This window comes from Hyperoodon ampullatus, assembly GCF_949752795.1.
Source record: "Hyperoodon ampullatus genome assembly, chromosome: 3".
In the NCBI taxonomy this organism is placed as follows: Eukaryota; Metazoa; Chordata; class Mammalia; order Artiodactyla; family Ziphiidae; genus Hyperoodon; species Hyperoodon ampullatus.
Window position 1 is genome coordinate 83,183,142 of NC_136916.1, and position 25,908 is coordinate 83,209,049.

The 25,908-nt window shown below is 39.2% G+C and overlaps 1 protein-coding gene across 1 annotated transcript in view; it reads left to right on the forward strand.

Moving 5' to 3' along the window:
- Positions 1 to 25,908, forward strand: part of LOC307049542 (ankyrin repeat domain-containing protein 26-like) — a gene marked incomplete at its 5' end in the record, with an annotated part of 115,218 nt that overhangs the window by 10,020 nt on the left and 79,290 nt on the right. Inside the window, 11 exon segments of the mRNA XM_079699102.1 lie at positions 3,001 to 3,107; positions 6,945 to 7,015; positions 12,151 to 12,181; positions 14,625 to 14,697; positions 15,581 to 15,641; positions 15,731 to 15,924; positions 19,028 to 19,154; positions 19,686 to 19,747; positions 22,587 to 22,680; positions 25,663 to 25,691; positions 25,784 to 25,856. Coding sequence (XP_079555228.1) covers positions 3,001 to 3,107; positions 6,945 to 7,015; positions 12,151 to 12,181; positions 14,625 to 14,697; positions 15,581 to 15,641; positions 15,731 to 15,924; positions 19,028 to 19,154; positions 19,686 to 19,747; positions 22,587 to 22,680; positions 25,663 to 25,691; positions 25,784 to 25,856 — 922 coding nt within the window.

Here is a 25,908-nt window from a genome sequence, read left to right on the forward strand (position 1 = left end):
GGCTTCCCTGGTGGCTCAGTGGTTAAGAATCTGCCTGCCAATGCAGGAGACACGGGTTCGAGCCCTGGTCCAGGAAGATCCCACATGCCGCGGAGCAACTAAGCCCGTGAGCCACAACTACTGAGCCTGCGCTCTAGACCACACGAGCCACAACTACTGAAGCCCGCGCGCCTAGAGCCTGTGTTCCACAACAAGAGAAGCCACCACAATGAAAATCCTGCTCACCACAAGGAAGAGTAGCTCCCGCTCACCGCGACTAGAGAAAGCCCACGCGCAGCAATGAAGACCCAACGCAGCCAAAAATAAATAAATTAATTAAATTTAAAAAAAAAGAAATACGCAGGCCAATTTGGAAATTTGGCAGTTAGGAAATGCCAAGAAGAGGTTTTTGGGGTTTTCTTTTCCCTTCAGTTTATGTATTTAGGCAAAGTTCTTTTCAGGTTTCGGGGATAATAATTCTTATTTTGGGAAAGAGCCTAAGTGAACTGTAACCTTGCCTGGAGATCAATTTTAGGAGGACTCAGAGGAAATCAGATTGGCAATGAACGTGTGGTGATTAAATGGGAAATAAGGGAGAAGAACAGATAATTAACTGACATATTATCCTGTTTGGGCAGAAACAGCCACTTAGATAAGAGTCTAGAGTCTGCTCTCAAATCTAGAATGTCTTGATGGGAAGTAAAGGGTTTATAAGTAATGAGATCAAGTTGCATTTTCAGTTTACTTGTCCCTGTTCTACCTATTTACCCAGAAAAATTAAATGTAGTTTTGGTGACTCTGATCTCTTACACTTTTCTTTTTTTTTTTTCAAATCCTCAATTGAGAAAAGGAATTGGCCATGTGGGTAGAGATGAGACTGACATGGTTGCTACACTAATTCTCAGCTAGAATTGTGCTCGTGAACCACAGTCACCTGGGAGAACTTATAAAAAATTTACAAGCCTAGGCTCTCCCCTGAAGATTTTGATTGAATAAATCTAGCAAGGCCCGGACATGTGTGTTTGGAAATATTTCCTCGAGATTCTGGTACAGCCCTTGGTTAAGAACAGTGGAATGGATGAGTGTGATTTATAAATTCACAGATCTCAAAAATAAGAAATCTCTAGAAGAGTTGGAGTTTGATAGATGCTACTTCCATCAACTCCCTCCTTTCCAACAATATTAGCCTGACTTTTATCTTTCTCTGCCTCTGTAATTGAGAAGGTAAAAGGGATATTATTGGCAATATCTATTGGCTTGAAGAATAACTCCTTTTTCCTTCCAATCACTAATCATTCACTGGCACTCAGAGAGTCTTTAGAAATTTGCTTATGGTGAGTCATTTAGTAAGTAGAGTGTGACCCTTTGCGGATTTTGCACCTTTTGTTATCATCCAGGTCATTAGGTCAACAGATGTTTATCACAAACAGGGTTTTCCTGACTGCAGTAAGAGTAAAGCATGAGCCTTCTTTTGGTGAAAGCTGCATGACAGAGTCTTGCAGTGTGTCTGTTAGGTTCACTGGGCCCTGGCATAAGCAAGATGATAGTTTTAAACATCAAAACCCATGAAGTTAGTAACAGTACAGATAGGAATTGTTTTAATAATTTAGTTTCAGCAGTCTTATGAACTAATTATCCATTTGGTTAACATCAGGGAGAATTATAGAAATAGATTGTAGTTTTAACAGGCATTGGAAACATTCTTGAAGTGGGTATTATGAATCTTAATAGCAATTTTTATTACATGTTGGGACCCACTTTTTTTGGTAAAACACATGATACTAAAGAAAGGAAAGTTTTTTTGTTTTTTTTGCGGTACGCCGGCCTCTCACTGTTGTGGCCTCTCCTGTTGTGGAGCACAGGCTCCGCACGTGCATGCTCAGCGGCCGTGGCCCACGGTCCCAGCCGCTCCGCGGCATGTGGCATCTTCCCAGACAGGGGCACGAACCCATGTCCCCTGCATTGGCAGGCAGACTCTCAACCACTGCGCCACCAGGGAAGCCCTAAAGAAAGGAAAGGTTTTACATGCAAATATTTGCTTTATACCCACCCGTTTGGAAACACTCACAGCAGACATAAAAACACAAGTGGGCTATAGACTAAGCTTGGCCCCTGGATGTGTTTAGCTTTCCTCCACAAATTGAGTCAGCATTTAAAATTTAGGAGACTCATGCAGAAATCTGCATTTCAGGCTTCTCTTAAGGAATCCAATCTGGTCCCCCTTGAGCCCATGCTACCGTTTGGTCTGCCGTGCAAAGGGTGCCCCTTCTGTATGGGGCGCGTTCTCCGGTTTGCTGGCCTCACCTGGGTTCTTCACTTACTTGGGTCACCTACTTTGCCTCCATAAGCATCTGTGTTTCCAATTCCTGTATTACAGTTTATTTTGATAAATATTTCTAGATTTTAAAACAATCATTAATTTCTAATCTATTTCATATTTTAAAAGAATCTCTTAAGAATGGGATTGAATTTTTCAAGTTAGAATTTATAAGTTGGTTTTTTAAAAAAACTCTTTTTCTTTACATGTTCATGTGAAGAATCATATTCCCATTGGACTGTCTGTAAACCTTATGAGGTTAATTGGTTATCATTGGATAGGTTATGCATGTTGCTGACAGTATTATATCTTTCTCCTCAGCATTGTTCCTAAAATATGCAGTTGATTTAATAGTTAAATGATTATCTCTGGAGGAGTGTTTAGAGTGTATAGACTAGTATAGAGCAATAAAATAACTACAGTATACCTGATAAATACTGTGATAGAAGCAAAGATCCTTGGAACCGGTAAATGTTGGAAGTGAGTTTTAGAGAATGACTTTGCAGTTAATCATGTGAAGAAGTGAGGAGGAGCATTTTAAAGAGAAGGAAGCAGCACAGGGTGGGTGAGAAGGAAGGGGCTCCTTTTTATTTACTTTCTGTGTTAGATGTTTAAGTTCAGAGAATCTATTATAAGTTTTAAAATTCAGTTTAGAAATATGTAACTTTGTACATTCTATATAAAGTGTTTCTTCTGTTTTACAGGAGGGCTTCACACCACTTTTACTTGCTGTAAGTGAAAACAAGCAGCAAATGGTGGAATTTTTAGTAAAGAAAGAAGCAAATATACATGTAGTTGATAAGATGAAAAGGTACAGTAGTTTGTTCTTTTTCTTTTTAAAAACCTTAGTGCTGTTCTAGAGTGGTGACAGAAAGATTGAATTAGTAAGAAGAGATTAATGTATAATCAACACATCATCAGGTCGAAAAGCAATTATTCTGACTGTGTATCATGAAAAATAATATATAGCAGGATTCATATTCCTTTATAATATTGACTGAGGTCATTTGCCACCTGATTTTTTTCTTTCTTTTGGTCATACGATCTTATAATAGCTAAGGGGTTTCATATTAGTTTTATTAGCTTTATAAAGTATGGATTCTACTTTTTAATTTACCTTATGACACAGTATTGACTTTCTTAATTCTTTAATAATAATTTTTTAACCTCTACTTTGTATATTTTTCCTTAAAAGATGCATGTCTTTGGGATGACTCTTTGCTTTAAATTACTTTCTTTGAAGAATACTGATGTTATTAGGTGATCACAAAGTGATTGTTAATCACTATTACCAGATACTATGGGCTCATCAGTTTTTATCCTTTTTCATTTCTAGTACTTTTTTTTTTTTTTTTTTTTTTTTTTGTGGTACGCTGGCCTCTCACTGTTGTGGCCTCTCCCGTTGCGGAGCACAGGCTCCGGACGCGCAGGCTCAGCGGCCATGGCTCACGGGCCCAGCCGCTCCGCGGCATGTGGGATCTTCCCGGACCGGGGCAGGAACCCGTGTCCCCTGCATCGGCAGGCGGACTCTCCACCACTGCGCCACCAGGGAAGCCCCATTTCTAGTACATTTTGATGTTCTTATTTTTAATTGGTGAAGGTAGAAGGAAGAAAGATAGCTTTAATTGGATAAACATTTCCTTCAATGAAGACAAGTCATAGGTGGGTGATAAAGAGGAAAATGATGGGCTTTAGATTCAGACTGGGTTTAATTCCTAGCTTTCCTACTTATGAGGTGTATGACCTTGGGAACGTTACTTATTATCAGCAAATATGTTTCCTGATATGAAAAGGAGGATAGTAGTATATCCTTCAAGGGTGGTTGTGTGGAAGAAAGATTACATATATAGTATTTCATTTAGTGCCTAGCACATGCTTATCAGCATCCTTAACTGCAAGCATGACTGTTTTTATTTCATTATTATTAATATTATTGTTTTAAGCCTGCAAATAGCTTTTCCTTAACCTGACCTCTAGCTGATTTTGAAGTATAATATAACAGACTAAGGAAGAAATGGGGAATTCTTCCTTTATATACTCACCTGCTTCAGATAAGTGACCTCAGCATAGCTTCTTGTCCATCAAGGACTTTAAATTAGCAGTTTCTACTACATGCCATCCGAGTGGGACAGGAGGCTTCTTTTTTGTCCCTTCATTTTAGCCTTGGAGGTAATTTACAAAGATGAACACTTGAACGTGTAAATGGTCAGTTCTACATGGATTGGCAAGATATTAACTTGGTAAAGTATATTAAATTAGCTGTTAAAGTAAGTTAGCTAAAGTTCCTAAGGGTGAAATTATCTCTCTGTTATTTTAGAACAGCCCTCATACTTGCTGTAAACAATGATTCAACAAATATAGTCAGGCTTCTTCTTCAAGAAGGTATTGATGTCTTTTCTCAAGATTTCTATGGAAGGACCGCAGACGAATATGCTCGTATTTATGGTTTTCATATGTAAGTGTTTACATTAAAATGCCAGTTATCACTAAACTGTGGATAAAAATAATTTAACTGTTACTTGTTATGTGACAGGTGAGAGTTCTAGTTTGGTGCAGGCAGTTTGGGAATGGTGGTGAGATGTTCCCTATCATCAGCTGGAACCCAGCCAAAAGGCCAGACGAGTTAGATGTAGCAGTGGGCACAGGGTTCTTTATCTCAGGACTTTAAGACTTTATATCCTTAAAGATCCTAACATTATCCATTTCATTCCAAGTGTAACCCCTATGCATGGGGTACAAGTAGTGTCACAGCTCTGATTTTTCTAACTTGTTATTTGAGTCTTGAAGTGTTTAGTTCAGCAGACTATCCTATATTTTCTCTTGAGGACTTACTTCTATACTCTCCCTCTTAAATTCTGCAAGAACCTAAGGGATTCCCTAAGATCAAAGAGACAGTCCTCTTCCACAATTCATCTGGAGGGGGGAAAAAAAGGGCATTCTCATCATTCTGTTACTTGCATTGATTCTGTTGCTGCAGTGTTGCTACTAAAACTGGTCTTAGCAGGGTCTCCTTGGCAGCTGGATCTGGAGTCTGGATGTTGCTCTATAAAGACCTTTAATAATTTTAAAAGAAAAAAAGAAACCAGTGCTGCAGTCGGGTCACGATTGTCCTTTGCTCCCAGGATGCCCTTGCTGATTCAGATTCCTCAGTTTTCATGGTGATGCACACTTAGACTTCAAAGTGACAACTTGTTTAGTTCTCATACATATGCCTGTAGCTCAGCCACTGTTCCAAAGCACCAGCACCCAGTTCTGGCACCTGGGCCTCCTAGCCTTAGCCACACACACCCTCCCCGACACACTCAAAAACCTTATGGAGAGCCCACATCTTAGCCCAGATCTTCACGATGAGTTACCCTTTGAGGCTCTTACTTGTCTTTTCTGCTAGCAGATGTCAATGGGAACCGTTTTAGGCTGTCAGAGAGGTTCAAATGCTCCTGCCGGGGGAGAGCAGACTTTCCTTTTTCCTTTGTTACCAGACCTGAACCTCAAGGCTGCTTTATATCCTGAGGGGCACTTTTTCTTAGGTTGTGGAAGGTCCCATATCATCCTCCTCGGAGTAGTGGGAGCCAGCTTGCCTGAGATTCCATAACTGAGGTTGGCCCCTCAAGTGATCTGTTTTCCATGATAATGAAAATCTTCTAAATGATTTACATCTGCCTCAGCCTTCAAAGTATTTTCAGATTCTGCCTCATAAGGAACCCATTCACCAGAAATCCCTGAATCTCAAGTAGGTTAGTTGGCATTAGGAGAGGTAAGCCCCGTCCAGGACTTGTCAGCATCCATGGTAAAAGTAGGGTTATGTCTTCCAAGTGAACTGGAGATGAACATGGAGCTTAAGCATCATTCTAAGAAAGATCTGCTGGTTCAGAGTTTGAGTAGGTAGAGAAGGAGTAGTAGTGGTCCAAGCCAGGTCTGGACTTTGATTAGTTTTCTACTCTTGGTGCGATTAGCTGCAATAATGGGGGGCAGTTATGTTATCTAATTTAATGAGGTCATATATTTATAAATAAATTCAGTTACAAATTATAGAATAGCTGAGAGTCCCTGAATTACAAACCACAAAGAAAGGACAGCTAATCACCCTGATTGCTGACATTTTTCCTGAAAACTGCAACATTAGAATGTTAAACCTATGAAAGGACACACACGTTGGGATTTTAATATGATTTTTACAAATTAATGTATATATTATTTATTTTTGGTTGCATTGGGTCTTTGTTGCTGCACGCGGGCTTCCTCTGGTTGTGGTGAGCGGGGGCTACTCTTTGTTGCGGTGCGCGGGCTTCTCATCGCGGTGGCTTCTCTTGTTGTGGAGTTCGGGCTCTAGGCGTGTGGGCTTCAGTAGTTGTGGCGCGTGGGCTCAGTAGTGGCTCATGGGCTCTAGAGCTCCGGCTCAGTAGTTGTGGTGCACGGGCTTAGTTGCTCCGCGGCATGTAGGATCTTCCCGGACCAGAGCTCGAACCCGTGTCCCCTGCAATGGCAGGCGGATTCTTAACCGCTGCGCCACCAGGTAAGTCCCACAATCGAAGTTTTGGTAATAGCTCTGACATTGTCTGAAGTGATCAAAGAATTTAATATATTTGGTAATTGTTTTTCATATTAGTATTAAAATAGTAATATTATTTATCACATTTTTAATACATAGCAACTGCCAACTGATTTCTGAATATAAAGAAGAAAAGAGACCTAAAACTCCTTCTCAAAATAGCAACCCAGGTAAGACGTCTGATAGTGAATTACTCTTGGTGACCCTACCATAGATAAAGTAAGAGTGAGGAAGTTTTAATAATGAAAAAGCAATGAAAAAGACCAGTGTGTAAACTGCATGTATATTTTTATTTTTTAAATTAGTTTCTTAATAGTCTAGTATTCAGAATTGTTTAAGAAGTTAATTGTAGGTAATTTAAAATCAGACAGTGTTGTCTGAAAAGAAATCCACATATTTAATCATGGCCCCTAAAATCCCATATTAAATCTTTGCGTAAATAAGAAAAAAGATTTTTTGGTTAGTATGTTTCCTCTATAATCACATGAATATTAGTTATTGTATAGTGATTAGCCTCACTCAGGCAAGCTGGCACCCACTTCTCTGAGGAGGATGATATGGGACCTTCCACAACCTAAGAAAAAGTGCCCCACAGGATATAACGCAGCCTTGAGGTTCAGGTCTGGTAACAAAGGAAAAAGGAAAGTCTGCTCTCCCCCGGCAGGAGCATTTGAACCTCTCTGACAGCCTAAAACGGTTCCCATTGACATCTGCTAGCAGAAAAGACAAGTAAGAGCCTCAAAGGGTAACTCATCGTGAAGATCTGGGCTAAGATGTGGGCTCTCCATAAGGTTTTTGAGTGTGTCGGGGAGGGTGTGTGTGGCTAAGGCTAAAAAAGTTACCATCTTTAAGCCTGGGAACTCAACAGTACCTTCCTGGTACTTTAAACAAATGGCAAACAAGAAGAACTGCAAAGCTGAGCCAGTGTGCAGTGTACCAAGAAGAGATTATTTTTGAAAGCTACCTACCGATAGTACAGAAGTCAGAAAAGCAATGCCTGGTAGCGAAGCACTGGTTGTTTTCCATATTATTGTACCAGCGAGGTCTCGCTATTACCAACTTCATTCCTCACAAGTCCAAACAGAGTGAGATAGGCTGACTTCATTAGAACCAGATGTTTTCTTCTGTGTGTTGGATAATTGTCATGACACTATAATTTTGTTAGAACGAGATGCTCTGTTGCCATTAGTTAAAGGATTATCATAGTATTCAAATAGCCCAACTGGAGACTCAGCAAATTCTAATAAAAGCACAAAGATACTTCACATTAAGAAATACACTATTGTGTTCCCTAGATGTGGCACCTAGCGCATTGTACAATCTGTATGAGGACACCTCTAACATAGTAGACCTCTGTCCATCAAAGAACTTCTGTAGGTTGGTTTTACACGTTAGAGGAGATACAGAAATGAAATAGAGCTTTGGTCTTCAAGGTGCTCATAATAGAGTTGTCCCTGGTTAATTTCAGTATTTTTTTAAATGGAATTTTCAAAGAAAATATTCTTATTTATTTGTTAATTTGTCCACTTAACAAATAACTATCAAGTATCTTTTAGGTACTAGGCACTATTCTGATGTCACAGGATGCAAGCATTTAAAAAACGCAGTTCTTGGGCTTCCCTGGTGGCGCAGTGGTTGAGAGTCCACGTGCCGATGCAGGGGACACGGGTTCATGCCCCGGTCCGGAAGGATACCGCATGCCGCGGAGCGGCTGGGCCCGTGAGCCATGGCCGCCGAGCCTGCGCGTCCGGAGCCTGTGCTCCACAACGGGAGAGGCCACAGCAGTGAGAGGCCCGCATACTGCAACAAAACAAAACAAAACAAAACAAAAAAAACACAGTTCTTGGGCTTCCCTGGTGGCGCAGTGGTTGAGAGTCCGCCTGCCGATTCAGGGGACACGGGTTCGTGCCCCGGTCCGGGGAGATCCCACATGCCGCGGAGCGGCTGGGCCCGTGAGCCATGGCCTCTGAGCCTGCGCGTCCGGAGCCTGTGCTCCGCAACAAGAGAGGCCACAACAGTGAGAGGCCCGCGTACTGCAAAAAAAAATTAAAACAAAAATTAAAAAAATAATAAAAAACACAGTCCTTGCCCTCTAGGAGCTTGTTATTATAATGATCATTTTTATTATTTAGTATACTTTATTCTGTGCTTACTATGTCCCAGAGCCCACTAGGAGTTTATAAATTGTCTTTATGTATTTTTTTAAGTTGGTGTTTCATATGTGCCAGATATTTTAAGTCCATGGTGAGGAATTAGAGTTTTTAAAAAGTGCGTGGACTTTAAGGTAAGCGTGCAGAGTGAGGAGAAGTTTGCCAGGTAAAGAGGCAGAAGGACAGCGTTTGGCTGGAGGAACATCTATCAAGATCACATGTTTTGCAGAAAGAACAGCAGTGCACAGGCTGAGATGTACGAGTGGACTTGGCAGGATTTATGAGCAGTTCAGTTTTGCTGGTGCAGAAAGGGTGCTGTGGGGATGGTTGGTAAAGAACACTTGAGGAGGGGCTGGAGAAAAGTAGGGCAGGCACTGAGCTCCACAGCGGGACAAACGGAAGGTCTGCTGGGGACAATCTGAGTCACATACTGCAGGGATCCTCCTCAAGGAATTTGAGTACCAGCCAATGACGAAAAGATGTCAGTGGAATTACAAAGCCCTTAACTGAGGACTGAGGGTCTTGAGATGGAGGGAAGTAGCATTATTCCACATAGATCAGTCTCTATTTTTTAAAACAATATTTATTTATTTATTTATTTTGGCTGCGTCAGGTCTTAGTTGTGGCGTGCAGACCCCTTGTTGCAGTGTGTGGGCTTCTCTCTAGTTGTGGCGCGTGGTAGATCAGTTCCTATATTTGTTCACCTGAGTGTGCTAAATGAAACTCTCATTCAAAATAAAAATTAAAAAGGAAAAACAAAAAAAAGAAAGGAGAGGATGGTGGTGATGTTGCAAAAAAAAATTTTAATGAAAATTTTAAGGAGGGAGTATCAATTATATCAAGTAAAATTACTGAAAAGAAAGTTGGATTTAACTCTTAAAAGTTCTTTGGTGGTAACCTTTTCATAAGGACAATTTAAGAGTCATAACATCTACTTTTTACATGAGTAGTACTTCTGATGTCCAAATATGGAAAAATCATCACATCTACCAAGGTCCTACCTAAGTTTTTCATAACAGCGGCAGCTGCCCACGCAGGGTCAGCAAAAACAGTCTGGCCTGGTGAGTACGCTTGCCCCCGTTTTCCCAGAGTTGTCAAAACCTGGGAGTGGGACTTCCCTGGTGGTCTAGTGGTTAAGACTTCTTGCTTCCACTGCAGGGGGCATGGGTTTGATCCCTGGGGAACTAAGATCCTGCATGCCGCTCGGTGTGGCCACAAAAACAAAAACAAAACAAAAAACCTGGGAGTCAACTGTGGGGAATTAAATCCTGCTTAGTTGGAGAAAATTAACTGATCTTTTCATTTTCTTTCTAGGAACTTTCATACTTTAGAACATATTATCAATCATCAGAATTCTTTGGTTTTTTTCTGGTTGAAATAGGATTGTTGTTTGTTTCAATTACTTTCTGACGTCACTGTTTCATCTATCCCTTTTATGCCTTTATTCAAATGTGTATAGAAATACAGGCAAATATCAAGAAAAACAGATTTGAGGAAGGTTATTCTGTGAAATAACCTGACTGTAATCACATATAACACATCAACCCAAATAATACAGACTTCATGTAAACAATGCAACTGTTTGAGAGGTTCCCCAAACCACACCAGGTTCGGCTCTTCCATAGAACTCCCAGGACTCAGCATGTGGTTGTACTCATGCTTGTGATTTATTACAGTGAAGGAATACCAAGCAAACTCAGCAAAGGGAAAAGGCGCACGGTGCGAAGTCTGAAGGAAACCAGGCGCAAGCTTGCAGGTGTCCTCTCCCTGTGGAGTTACTGCATGTGCTTCATTCCCCCAGCATCAGATTATGACAACACATGTGAAATGTTGTCCAGCAGTACCAGAGTCTCTCCCTCCCTCCTTCCCTCCCTCTCTTTTTTTGTTCATCAGCTTAAGATACAATGACATATGCCTTACAAGCTGAAAAAGCATGATTTCTATAATCATTTGCCACATAATGGGAAGGGTTGAGAAAAATGACATCCCTCACTACTACACAGCACTAACTGTTTGGACCATGCTGCTCTATGTGGTGGTGGGTCCAGATAGACTCTCGAGCAATGGAAGGAGACAGTCTCAAGAGATTATACTTTTAAAATGTATATATATTGAAAACTTAAAAAAAATTCAACTTCTCCATCCTCACCATCCAGTTGACCCCATTTGCCCTCCCCCGCCTCCCTTTCAGGAGATTATCCTTTATAAAACTGGAATTACAAAGTCTTTCATGCTTATCTTGCAATTGGAAATAGGGCCAGAAAGAGTTTGTTTCCTGTGTTTTGCCATGCTCTAAAGTACAGCGCCTGTAGACCAGGCTTCCTTGTGACAGGGCGTTTTCACCCTGAACTGAAGAGCCGGAGAAGTTGTGTTACGCGATGGCAAAATACATGTATTCTGTACGCACTGCTCTGAGTGATGGAAGTCCAGAAATATCATGCTATTTAAGTTTGCTATTGTCAGTTTATGGTACTGATTCTACTAATGATACCATTTTCTGTCAGTCTCACAGTTTGGTTAGGATTATGGTCATTGTAAACAGCACTTCACTTTTAGGTAACAAATTTTGATAAATACTGTTCTTTTTTTTTGCATATGATAAATGTAAAGGAGGGGAAATGGCTCTCATGCATAATTGCCTAGCAGTGGTATAATCAGCATTCACTCTAGTATAGTGTCCAGGTGTGGTTCCACAGGAATACTTTTTTTTAAATTAATTAATTAATTAATTTTATTTTTGGCTGCGTTGAGTCTTCTTTGCTGCACGCAGGCTTTTTCTAGTTGCGGGAGTGGGGGCTACCCTTTTTTGTGTCACGCGGGCTTCTCATCATGGTGGCTTCTGTTGTGGAGCACAGGCTCTAGGCATGCAGGCTTCAGTAGCTGCAGCACATGGGCTCAGTAGTTGTGGCTCGTGGGATCTAGAGCTCAGGCTCAGTAGTGTGGCACACGAGCTTAGTTGCTCTGCGGCATGTGGGATCTTCCCGGACCAGGGCTTGAACACGTGTCTCATGCATTGGCAGGCAGATTCTCAACCGCTGCGCCCCCAGGGAAGCCCACAGAGGGATACTTTTTAACAAAGCATCAGTCTTACACTTTTAATATTCTGTATTTTTCTATTGTTGATTTAAAATGTGTTTTACTTTTTCCTTTAACAGTGGTTAAGAATTCTGAAGAGTCTTTAAGCAGGTAGGATTTTATGGATTTTTAAAACTTGTATGTTTAACTAAGGGAACATGGAGAAAAGAAACGAATGTTTGTTGAGTGTTCTACTCTGGGTTAGACACTGTATTATGTGCTTAAATTTGTTACATCATAGAGTCATCACAATCGCTTTACAAAGTAGCTGTGCTATATAGCTTACTTTAATTAATTAGGCAGCTGTGGTTTGGAGGGCTTGGTTAATTGACCCATCATTCCATAGACAACAAGTTGCTGACCTGTGATGTGACAGTCAGCCTCAGATCCACTCTCATGTCCTTCAGCAGAGATTGATAAGTACCTGTGTAGCACTGGGGTCAAGATACAGACCCAAATCAGATCAACTCAGAAAGTCAAATTTAGTTATGTACTAACTCTGATTTAGAGTTTTCCTAAGAAGCCTGGTTAGTCCAAGCCTTTGTCCTGATATATTTGACAATTGCAGTGGTAACTAGTACCTTGTATTTACCATTAAGGTGTTATGGCAGATCTCAGGTAGCTGAGGCCTCAGAACCATAGGGTTTTATACAAGCAAGACCTCATTAGGCAGGTCTCCTTAGATATAACGATGTCTACTCTCCTTAAGGTGAATGAGTTTTCTATAAGAGAAGAGTATCTGCCTATAGACCATGTTATGTTAATTAAATTCAACATCTACATAGAGCATCTGTCTAGTTGATTTCTCTACTTACTGCCTTCCCAGTCTGGTTTTGGTTTTCCCTTCAGGGTAGTACCCTTGCCTGGTTCTCTGAAGTTTTCTTTTTTTCCTAGAGTCTTTTTTCTTTTCTTTTTTTTTTTTAAATAAATACATTTGTTTATTTGTTTATTTTTGGCTGCATTGGGTCTTCGTTGCTGCGCATGGGCTTTCTCTAGTTGCGGCGAGCAGGGGCTACTCTTCGTTGTGGTGCACGGGCTTCTCATTGCAGTGGCTTCTCTTGTTGCAGAGTGCTCGGGCTTCAGTAGTTGTGGCACGTGGGCTCAGTAGCTGAGGCTCATGGGCTCTAGAGCACAGGCTCAATAGTGTGGCGCACAGGCTTAGTTGCTCTGGGGTATGTGGGATCTTCCCAGACCAGGGCTCGAACCCGTGTCCCCTGCATTGGCAGGCGGATTCTTAACTACTGTGCCACCAGGGAAGTCCCGAGCCCATCCTTGATTCAGGAACCATTGCCTTCACAGGCTGAAATCTTAAAGGTTGGAGACTGCCATTGAGCAGGCCTCAGGGGTGAGGCACAGGGGTGATTTGGGAGGGGAGCCTATAGGAAGGAAGATATTTAGGCAGTACATAGGGAAAGAGAGGCACAGCTGCCAGGACTCTGTTTCTACAGCACTGTCTCTGCTTGGGGATCTGAGTGCCTATGAGGGTTTTTAAGAGCTAGCTATTTATGTGGACCTGAATAAGGCAGCACCTGTATAGGAAAACTAAGTAGACTTTATAATTTTTAATGTTTTAATCTCTCTGGGAATGGTTTAACATATAAATTAGACATATAAATTTGTTCTTTGACTTTTGTACATTTAACTTTCAAACATTTCAGGGGACTCCCTGTACTGTTTTAGAGTAAAGGGAAGGAATGGGGCCGCCTTTTTTTTTTTTAATACATTTATTTATTTATTTATTTATTTAATTTTTGGCTTCATTGCTGCGCACGGCCTTTCTCTAGTTGCGGTGAGTGGGGGCTACTCTTCGTTGTGGTGCACGGGCTTCACATTGTGGTGGCTTTTCTTGTTGCGGAGCATGGGCTCTAGGCATGCGGGCTTCAGTAGTGGTGGCGTGTGGGCTCAGTAGTTGTGGCTCGCCGGCGCTAGAGTGAAAGCTCAGTAGTTGTGGTGCACGGGCTTAGCTGCTCCGTGGAATGTGGGATCTTCCTGGACCAGGGCTTGAAGCCGTGTCCCCTGCATTGGCAGGTGGATTCTTAACCCCCTGCGCCATCGGGATAGCCCCGGGAGCCTTCTTTAATAAGTGGTTTCCCTGCTGGAGAACCAAGACTGCCATTTTTGATGGACACAGATTACTCTTTGAACCAGGCACGGACAATGGAGAAGGAACAGCATATCCTTCTACTTTGTTTTAGGTCATCAGGTTTGTTCCAGTTCTGGTAAACAAAAGTTATGTTACCCATTAAATGGGTTTTCAGTTGAGGTTTTAGGACTTTTGGTGCAAACAAATTATTCTTAGGCTCTGCCAGTATATTGGCTGTCACCCTTTGTTATGGGAACTAAGAATGGGTCTTAGCTAGATATTTCATAGGTTGGGAGAGATGGAAGCAGAAATAGGTAACTAAAAGCTTTTCTAAAACAGAGGCCACATTTTAATGATGTCAGAAAACATCATTTAATATATAGATAACCAACCTTTCACTTGATTTTGTTTGTTTGTTTTCGGTTAAAGAAATGAAGTCACTCATTTTTGTTATATATTTTTGCTCTGAAGCCTTTCCAACAAACCTGGTGTTGATGATTCATGGCCTACATCAGATGATGAAGACTTAGATTTTGATACCAAGGTAAAGTTCTCTCCTGTGAAATTAGTTTTCCTGCTTTGAATTTAGTTTTGTGTAGTATTAACTTTTAAAGTTTAGCAGTGGTCTACCTCTCATTGTTTTATGTTTGTAGTAGAAAGTTGGTCAGAGCAAACCATTTTATAAAAATATGACTAGTTGAATTTTTTTTTTACTTTGCTAAATACTGAAGGTTGGGGCTGAAGAGGAAATGGGCTGGGAAGTAGATAGTGACAGGAAAAGTGTATTGGGAAGCACTTTCCCACAAGGGAGGAAATACGAATTTGGTCAAGGATAAGGATTCTTACTGTGACTTTTCAACCATACTGACATGTTTTATATATACTCATGCTTAAATGAAATCTTTAGTGGATACAGTTACTTACTGTAATAATCATAGAATTTTCCTGGGGCTTTTCAGTTCCAAAACTATGTAGCATATATCATCTAGTTCTTTTTTCTTGGACAATTTTTATTTTGGTATCATAGAGTTGTTAGGAGAGAGCTTTTTATTTCTCTGTTTCTGTCTTTGGTTCTGCATTAAGCCTAAAATAACAGTCAAAATTACGGAAATTTAGAAATTAAAATTCTGTTTCTCAAAATCCATATTATGAAGGGATTTCACTGTGTTTTCTGAAGCATTCCATTAAGCGTATATTCAGGGAATTCCCTGGTTGTCCAGTGGTTAGGACTCCACGCTCTCACTGCCAAGGACCCAGGTTCAATCCCTGGTCGGGGAATTAAGATCCCACAAGCGGTGCAGGATCTTATTTCCCCGACCAGGGGTTGAACCCATGCCCACTGCAGTGGAAGCATGGAGTTTTAACCACTGGATCGCCAGGGAATTCCCAATACTTCTTATTCTTAAAGCTCTTGTTTTCTTCTCTAGAATGTCCTGAAACCAAGCTTAACAAAGCTAATGAGTGCTTCTCAGCAATCCAAGAAAAACAGTAAGTTATTTGAAGACTGTCCTTCTTGTGTTATTCACTGATTTGAGATTACGGACGTTCTCATGTACTCCACCTTGTTTTCACTATAGTAGAAGCAAAATGTGGCATCGTGAGACCAGAAGAGAGAACCTTCTTTGAGCACAATAGTTCTGATAGTGGAAATGAAGATGTGGTCAAAACCTTTCCCAAACCATCAATCCAGGGCGTCTCTCATCCTGCTTTCCCATCACCTGAACCTCTCCCAAAACCTCTCAAGTCTTTAGCAGGCCTTGGTCTTACAAAGGTAAGTTGTTCTGTTTTGTTTTTAACTTTTTTTTTCTGTGCTTTTTCACATACCAGCCCCCTGATTCTTACAGTGATGAAAAGGATCCCTTACAGAAATGGAATTGCTCAAGATCATGATAGAAAACAGTGTAATAACAGGAGCAATATATGTGCAGGATTGAGATTTATGAACGTTGGTGGCAGTAAACCATTCTGAAGTATGCCATTATGAAAGGAAAGAATGAGAAAGCAACTAGAAAGAACAACTAGATGAATATGAAGATGGGGAGGGGGATGAAGGGGAATAATTCATTTAAGAAGGACAAGATGAATTTAAAGATTGAGTGAGGGTCAAGATGAGAGAGATTATTATACAAACAACAGAAATAGTGGGGTTAAGTGAGAGCAGGAACTCTATATTATAAAATATGATAGAAATTATTTCAAATTCAAATTAACAAGAGAAAATCAGGTCATGGGAAAAAATGCTCATACTCTTTTGAATGACATATAGTTGATTTTTATGAAGAACTGAAAGAGAATTTGATCCTTACCTTTTTTTGGTTGTTGTTGTTGTTTTTTAATTGAAGTGTAATTGATGTACAATACTGTGTTAGTTTCAGGTGTACAGCAAAATGACTTGGTTATACATATAGATGTATATATCTATATTCTTTTCAATTCTTTTCCATTATAGTTTATTACAAGGTATTGAATATAGTTCCATGTGGAAGTTAGTTTTAATTTGAAGTTTTTTCCTTTTTAAAAAATTCTCACTTTTAAATTAATAAGGTTATGTCTTATATTTAATCTAGCAAAACCTTTGTTCATAGATAATGCAAGAAGAGCTCTGTTTTAGGCCTTATCAGATTTATTATGAATTAAGAATTTGGGGCCCTTCTGTTTCTTGTGGTTTCTTACTTACTGTTTGGTATATACTTAACTAATTTATCTTACTGTTTGGTATCATCTTGGTAGGTGTTTTAGATCTTTTTGAGAATAAACAGAGAGGAAGTAAATAAGTATTTTATCTAGTCTTTCACTAAGATTATAATTTCTAATTGTGTAAATGAGGTTCTTAATTTCAAGTCATTAAATGAGAAAATTTTAAACTGCAACAGTCTTAAAGAAAAAAATATAGAAATCATTTTTTCTGGAGAGATTCTGATTTACCTTTTCCTAGTAATATCTGCACATAATGGGCACATATACACACATCAAATGAATGAAATCACAATTTATGATTTTTTTCTAATATAAACTACTTGTTATTATAAAATAATAAGGAAGGAAAAATTACCAGCAGAGTGTACAAAATTATCTTTGCAAGATAATTTTTTACTTTTTAAAATATCTCCAGCAGTAGGTACATTTCATGTTATTCTTGAGAAACTTTATTAACTTCAGTATTTATGGTTAAACTTGCATGTAAATATTTTGTTATACAAGTTAAACTAACAAGTAAATTTTTTCATATGTAAAACTCAGGAATCCTGGTTACTTGATTTTTTAGTCCCTTTCTTCTTCCCTCATGTGAATATTGGGTCCTGTTTGTTAAACATAGATGTATCTGAGAACTTTTAAATCTCCACCTTGGATAATCATAGTTTTACTAATTTTTATAGTTCTATATCATTTCCCCAATCTTTAACTGCCATTCTATAAGGCGTAGATAGTAAGAGTTATTAGCGTGCTGTTCACAGGTGAATAAGGAAACCATGTGAATTTTAAAATAGGGTTTTATATTTCTTCCATACATCATAGTAGTACTTAAAAATGCCTCATAATTCCATAATCACATAAACATTCTCTTCTACAATTTAAAACTTGTCTTTTAAGATTAATTTTTGAAAAGGAGTTTTCTTGTAGTCTCTTGACTACAATTAAATCTTTTCATTAAACTTAAAAATGCTTATTGCTATAATATCCCAGAAATGAATATTTGCGCATATTCATGAAAGAGTATATTTTATAGCCTTAAACAAATGTTGCAATATATAATCGAATAATTGAATCTCATAGTTTTCTTCCCCAGTCTTGTTTATATTTTCAAAAGTTCAGAATTCTGCCTAGGTTTGCATCATTTAATTATACCAGGTTAGTATATTTTACAGATATTTATCTTAACATCATATGTTTTTCCTGAATAAGTTTATCTATTACTAATCCAAATGCATTTATCCAAATCTTTCCTCTAAGTCCCCTGGGTGCCTCAAATTTGTTATGCCTCAAACTGAAGACATTGTCCCTGATGCTTTCCTCTTTCCTGACTCTTTGTAAGCTACTCTGTCATCTGTCTTCCCCATCCTAGTAGATAACATCACTGAAATACCAAAGCAGGAAAAATCCTGGACTCCATCCCTCCCTGAAATCACCACATCCTGTTGCTCATCAAGTTCAGTATTTTCTACCTGCTTACCATTTTTCATTTCCTATTACTTTCTCACTTATAATTTTGAAATGCTCTTTTCTAGTTTTGCTCCCCTGATGTTCATCTTTACGTTGCTGCCAGAGTGACCTTTCTAAAATATATTTGTGAAGATGTAACACCTCTACTTATGTAGTGGATCCCCATCACATGAAGGAGAAAGGTCATGTTCTAGGAGGACACTTGCTTTTTTTGGTTTGGCTCTGATCCTCCAGTTTTGTCTCTCCATACCATTCCCGGTAACTGTGTTCTAGTTTTCCACGTGACTTGTTATGTTGTTTCACGCCTTGTCCTTTTGCTCAGGCTGCCCTTTCTAGAATCCCCTTCACGTCCCTGCTCTACACTGTGTGTGTCTTTTAAGACACAGACCTGTCTTTGCAGCATTTCCTGAGCTACCCCGATACAGCTGACTCCTCTTTCCTTGTGCCCTTCCTGTACTCTGTTCACATCAGTTGTAGAGCTTTTGAATGATACTTTGCTGTTCTTACTTGTTTTCATGTAGCTCTACTTCTCCTGGAATACAGAGCAGAATCGGTCTTCTATTTATATTTCCAGCTTTTCTCCCAGGATAGTGCCTATGATTTGACAGATCCAGTAAATGTTTGTGGTCTTACTGATTGATTGAATGACCAAATGAATGAATATGATGTTTTCTGGAATGAGGTGTTTGTTTTATTTTGTTTTGTTTTTATAGGAAGGAGCAACAAATCCAGAAATTGGAGAAAAAGAAAATGATACTGATATAGAAAGTGCCCCACAAGAGCAAACAGATCATAACAATTTGACTTCTGTTGATGGAGCTCAGAAAAATAATAGGAGTGGTGAGTTAGTGAATATTTATGAATTTTTTTCTATGCTTAAAGGCTAGTCTAAAAACATCTAATGTGTGGATCCAAATATACTACCTGTTTCTTTCTTTTATTTTTTTCTGCGGTACGCGGGCTTCTCACTGCTGTGGCCTCTCCCTTTGCGGAGCACAGGCTCCGGAAGCACAGGCCCAGTGGCCACGGCTCACAGGCCCAGCCACTCCGTGGCATGTGGGATCTTCCCGGACCGGGGCACAAACCAATATCCCCTGCGTCGGCAGGCGGGCTCTCAACCACTGTGCCACCAGGGAAGCCCTTTTTTTTTTTTCTTTCCATTTCTTTTAAAGTATGTTTCTTTTGCTCTGTTTCTTCAGAAGTATCCCAACTACTACCAACTTTTTCTTCCTGAAAATGCCTCAACCCTCTGAAATTCTTTTCTGCTACTTTATTTTATTTAAATATTTGTGGATGGAGATAGACATATATGTATTTAAAATTCATAGTAGTAAATGTTCTCATTAATGTATCTGTGGCTGTATTTTACAGATATGATGTCAGCATTAGGATTAGGAGAAGAGGAAGGTATAGAATCACCTTGGGATTCTGAGGTACTGTCTTCTATTATTATTATTATTATTATTTTATTTTAAAATATAAGCACTGAGTGATGTTAAAACATAAAAGGGGGGATGCTTTGACTTTACTTTCTCACCTTTGCATTTGCCCATCAAAAGTTTTTCCTTATATTTTTAACCTGTAATTAATTAAATGATTTTCTGCTGAGTATAATAACTGCCACATAGTGCACTTTTGTTAATTTGCAAGATTCACCTAATGAAACCAGTGTAGCACAGAGCAAAAACCAAGGCTTAGAAGTCATAAGGAATCAGTTTGGGTTCTGAAGTTAAATTTATCAAAAAACTGAAGCATTATTCCAGGTCAGCCTATGGCCAAATGTATGTTTCTTTTTTCTTTTCTTTTTTTAAAAAATTTTTGTTGGAGTATAGTTGATTTACAATGTTGTGTTAGTTTCAGATATACAGCAAAGTGAATCAGTTATACATATATCCACTCTTTTTTCGATTCCTTCCCCATATAGGCCATTACAGAGTATTCAGTAGAGTTCTCTGTGCTATACAGGAGGTCCTTATTATTGATCTATTTTATATATAGTAGGGTGTATCTGTCAGTCCCAGTCTCCCAAGCAAATGTATGTTTTTTGGTACATATGGATGTGTAAAACTCCTAGTGAGGTTCAGAGAGAAACAGGTTGAAATGTAGTTTTTTACCACTTAGACCTGAAAAAGATAGTGCCTGAGACTTGAAAGTATTAGTACATTTGGATTTTCAAATAGATCTGCAAGGAACATTTCAAGAGAAGCAAAAGAATGGGGAATAATAAGTATGTGGCGTTATAAGAACAACAGTTTGGTTTAGCGATGTTTTAATAAGTACACACCATTTTGGATAAACTAGTGTGCGTTGAGTACTTTTATGGCAGCCATACTTGAAGTAACGTAAATATAAAGTAATGATGACCTGTTGTAAGGTGACAGCTATGGAAGGAGATAAGAAGGGCCTGATCTGTTAGATATAGGCAGCTGCTGCAGTGATACAGCACTGTGTTTAAAGTCAAAAGACATGGTAGCATCCTGGTTCTGTCACTAGCTGTGGGATCTCGGAAAAACTTGTCTACCCTGGTTGAGCGTCAGTGACCTCCTTCGAAAAAATGGTACTGGTACCCACTTCTCAGGTATGTGTAGGGAACAGATGTGGTAACAGCTGTGAACACACCTTGTAAACTGTAAAGGGTGCTATAGAAATGTAAGACAAAAATGATCACACTGGCAATTAGTGACTCACTAAATGCTGGGGCACTTTTTTAAAACCTGAAGGACAATAAAATGACAGTAGTGTTAAGAATAGGAAAATTAGAATGGGCATGTGGATTTCTAGCTTGGGGTATGTTAAGTTTCTATAGACTGTTATCGGAGATCTCCTATAGGTATCAAGTGCTTTGCTACTTGAGGTCCTCTCGACATTTTAAATGTTTTGATCTTAAATAAATTCCTGTTATTGAATACCAACTATATACTGGGCAGTTAGACAGTGACTGTACCAATTGAGGGGTTAGCCTGTAGTGGTGGGAACATAAAACCAAACAGGAATCCTTTATATGTCACTATTAAGTCCTTCATGTAAAGAAAATGGAGAGAGCTTCCCTGGTGGCGCAGTGGTTGAGAGTCCACCTGCCGATGCAGGGGATACAGGTTCATTCCCCAGTCCGGGAAGATCCCACGTACCGCAGAGCGGCTGGGCTCGTGAGTCATGGCCGCTGAGCCTGCGCGTCCGGAGCCTGTGCTCCTCAACGGGAGAGGCCACAACAGTGAGAGGCAAAGAAAATGGAGAATGTTACGTTAGACAACATTGAGAGAGTTTGTAGTTAGGATGGGGATGGGAGTGGGAGTGGAATTTAGGTAGTCAGAAAAGATCTGCATGTGAGAAAAGCTACCAAGGGGAGGATGGGAAGGAGCCAATCACGTGAGGGTCCAGGGGAGGGACATTCTGGACAGAGAGAGCAGCGGATCCCGTCATTACACTCTCGCATCTTGGAATGACCAGGAAACAAGAAGTGGGGTAACTGTCCTTACAATCACTTTTATCATTGTTGTTGTATGTAGAAAATAAAATGTGCATAAGAAAAGCTTGGCACATTTACGTGATTAATAAATAAAAGTTCTTATTCTTCCCTTATTAAAGCTTGCTGTACTTTTTTGAAGAGTTGCATAACTATATTTAAATTTTCTGCTATTATTTAAACATAAAAGTTTTCCTTACTACTTCGCTATTTTATTCAACTATTTTTCCTATCAATAAAAATTTTATCAAATAACAGATTCTTATAAGCCCTTGTTTACCTAAATGAAGCAGCTTATACAGTGTTCTGTTTATGCTCAACATGACATACTTCATGGTTTCTTTTCATGCCAAGTATATTATTTTAATACTAAAAAATTTCTGTCTTTAGAAATATTTTAAATTTATAGCAAGTGTACTTATTAAAGCATTTATTTAAACACATATTTTTAAAAAATACTCTCTTCTTTTGACAAGGAGTGTAAAGTAGAGTTAGGTGTTTTGAAGTTAATTCTTTGCTGAAATGTGGCTGTAAGTCAGGCACATTTTTTGTCTGTGAAAATAATTCCTCTGGCTTTCCATGCTCAGTTTACAGAGTCAGTAGCCAAATGAGGATAAAAGATAGACTTGATCTAGAGAGTGTATATGAAGTTTTCTATTTAAATGTTTGGGTTTTCAATGCATGCTTCTCTTATTTTTAAATCTAATTGCTTGTAAAGCAGGAAATTTTTAAAAAGTAGGGTATTTTCAGCTATTAGAAGGGGATTAGGAAAGCTTTATGCAACTCATTATTAATATCAATTTTAACAGAGTATCTCTGAGAGTCTTCCAGAGAAGTATGTTGATCATTTATCTGGAGCTGCAGGTCAAAGAGGAAAAAATATATTAAATGGACAAGTAGAAGGTAAGAACTATATTTTTATGAAAAAGTCATTTGACAGCATGTTGATTTAAAATGGGAATTCTGATATATTCTAATAGCCAAAGAAAATCACCTGTCGGTTAAGAGGAAGAATCATTCCTCACACTGATTTCAAGTAGAACTGAGCCTGTCTCTGGAAAAGAAGTGCTGTGTCAGAAGAACTAAGCAGCTACATCTTTTTTTCTTGTCAAAAATCCATCAGCAGGGCTTCCCTGGTAGCGCAGTGGTTGAGAGTCCGCCTGCCGATGCAGGGGACACGGGTTCGTGTCCCGGTGCGGGAAGATCCCACATGCCCCGGAGCGGCTGGGCCCGTGAGCCATGGCCGCTGAGCCTGCGCGTCTGGAGCCCATGCTCCACAACGGGAGAGGCTACAGCAGTGAGAGGCTTGCGTACCGCAGGAAAAAAAAAAAAAAAATCCATCAGCAGGTTTAAGGCAGTTTTTATTTGGCCAAAAAGCAGTGCTTGAATACTTAACTGTGTGCTGTGTTCTATTTAAGTTCTGACTGTCCAGATGTTCTTTTGTAGACAACATGCCATGATATAATCTTCTATCTCCATGTCTGTTACCAAGTTACACTGTGAAGTGTGCCACCCTTTTGAGGTGGTCCTCAAAGACACAGTTTGCTTGTTGTTTAACCAAGTGTCCTAAAGCATGTACCTGAAGTTATATCATTTTTTATTCTAAAAAGCTATGCAGCTTATATTCTGAAAACTATTAAAAAACATAACACTGTCGATGTAAAAAAAAAAAAAAAGAAAAGAAAATCACCTGTCAAATGCATAGTGAGGAAAAAGACGAGAAAAGGAGGGAAGCTGTGTATCTTATCTGGTGTCAGCCACAGATTAAATTGAGAGTCCCCTTTAAGGAGCTAAATTATTAGTTCCGTTTCAAGGTACTCTACAACCTAAGGAAAGTCGGGAAATGAGGAAGAGGAAAGAAGGACTAAAGAATGAGAGAGGCAGAGGTTACAGGGAGTAAATGAAGGAAAAGGAAGCAGGGGTCTGTGGAGGACGGGGGCAAAGTAAAATAGGTCTTTAGAAAAGGGAAGAGCAGAGTATTTGAAACGTGAGACAAATTTGAAGTGAGCTTCCAGCACCGAAACTTGTCAGAGACGAACAGCAAAGCTTTCCCACTCTTACTGTGGGAATGTAGAAGCAGACTCATAGATCAGAGTTTCTCAAATTTTAATTAGTCCCCTGGGGACCTTGTGAAAAGTGCACATGCTGAGCAGCAGGTCTGGGATTGTGCATTTCTGACAAGCTCTCAGAGTAGCAAGGGTGTAGGCTTGCATTGAGAGAAATCTGGAAGAGGAGCCACTGGATAGTTCAAGACAGAACAGGATCAAGGAAAAGCATTATTTTGTTTTCCTTTCTGAGTGTGTTTATAGCCAGAGGGTAGCAAAGCGTTGAGGTAGAACTTATAGATGTAAGGTGCCACTGCTAAGCAAAGAGGAAAAAAGAAGTGGTGGGGATGATCCATAAAAGGAATGTCAAAGGGGGAGAATTAAGACCACAGATCCAGAGACTACCTTTGAAGAGGAAAGAATATAGTGAAAGGAAAGAGGGGGTGAAAGAAGGGTGTTAGGGAGGTGATTGTGGAGGTGATGAGGAAACTTGAGAGAACTCTCGTTAGATGACTTCAGTGTATTTACACTGAAACAAGGTTAGGTCATTGCTGCTCCAGAGAATACTGGAAGCAGGAGTGGGTGCTAGAATTGAGGTAAACCCCAGCTCCTCCTTGTAACTATCAGGCATCAAAGATATATGTTGTGTTGGTATGTGTTATTCAAATGAGATTAATTTGAATATGGAAGCATTGGCTGTGTTTGTTTTTTTTTTTTTAAGATAGGTTTGTGGGGTTTTTTTTTTGGCTGCTTGGTTTGGCATGTGGGATCTTAAATTCCCCGACCAGGGATTGAACCAGTGCCCCCTGCAGTAGAAGCATGGGGTCTTCACCACTGGACCGCCAGGGGAGTCCCTAAGATAGCTAATTTTTTGATGATAATTGTTTCACAAAAATCCTTTTAAACATTAGCATGATATACTGAACCAAACTAATTTTGGAAACAAAAGAAATTAATAGGGTTCATTCCCTAAATGCTAAAATTGTTACTTTCAGTAAATACTACACTGATTTTGAAATATGAAAGATTTTTAATATCTAATAATTCTGTGGCAGTAAAATTTACTTTTTCCTTTTTGATAATCATGCTTCGATATTGAAAACTTATAATACGTTATTTCTTAGATGTGCCTTCTATACCTTCTTGCATGAGTGGATCGAGAAACTTTAAGATGACTAAACTAGAGGATCCAAGAAATGTAGGCATACCAGTAGCCCACATGGGTATGGAAAAACATGAATATTTTTATGAACTATTATTCTACAAGTGTATATCCAAGCTGATCAGTTCATAACACTTTCTCTGATGAGAAATGAATTATACATTCAACTGAACTGTCATCCCAACTGTGCACTTCCTAAATTACAGGACAAATTGAAGAACATGATAAATACTTGTAGTATAATGGTGTAAATGATGCTGCTGTATTGCATTCAAGATATGCTGTTGCATTTTACCATCAGCTTTCACATTTACCTTCTCGGGGTCATGATTTGTTCCTCTGATTAAAGATCACTTTTCTCCTCATCAATCAGCATGTTCACATTGGTACATGTGCATTTTTCTATTTTATAAAGGCTTTTGGAACATAATCTTACTTTTGAAATCTTAACTGCATGTTTTGTTAAACCTGTACTCCTATTTTTTCTTCAGTATCTATAGTGGATTCATATGTCTGTCTTGTTGCAGTCCTAACTTCCCCCAAGAAACAAAACACCAGAACCTAAAGTATTCACTGCCAAGGCCAAGCATGAGGATTCTGCTCAGTACTAACTGCATGAATATATAGTTGGCTTTCATAGTTACGTGTAATTGATTCTATGTCCCTTTTGCCTTTTAGATTCTCCTGAAAAATATCCTCACTTGAAGGTAAAAACTTATATTTTTGTCTTGAGTTATTAACTACAGATTGTATCAAATGTACATTATTTATTAATCAACTTGTTTCAAAACCCATTCAGCCTGCAGTTGGAGTGAAAGATTCTGTTCCTAATAAAACAGTAGGAATGAAGGATTTACAAGCAGCCAGATCAGGTAAATTTTGCAGTGCAAGTTTCACTCTGGAAAGAGGTACACTAAAATATTT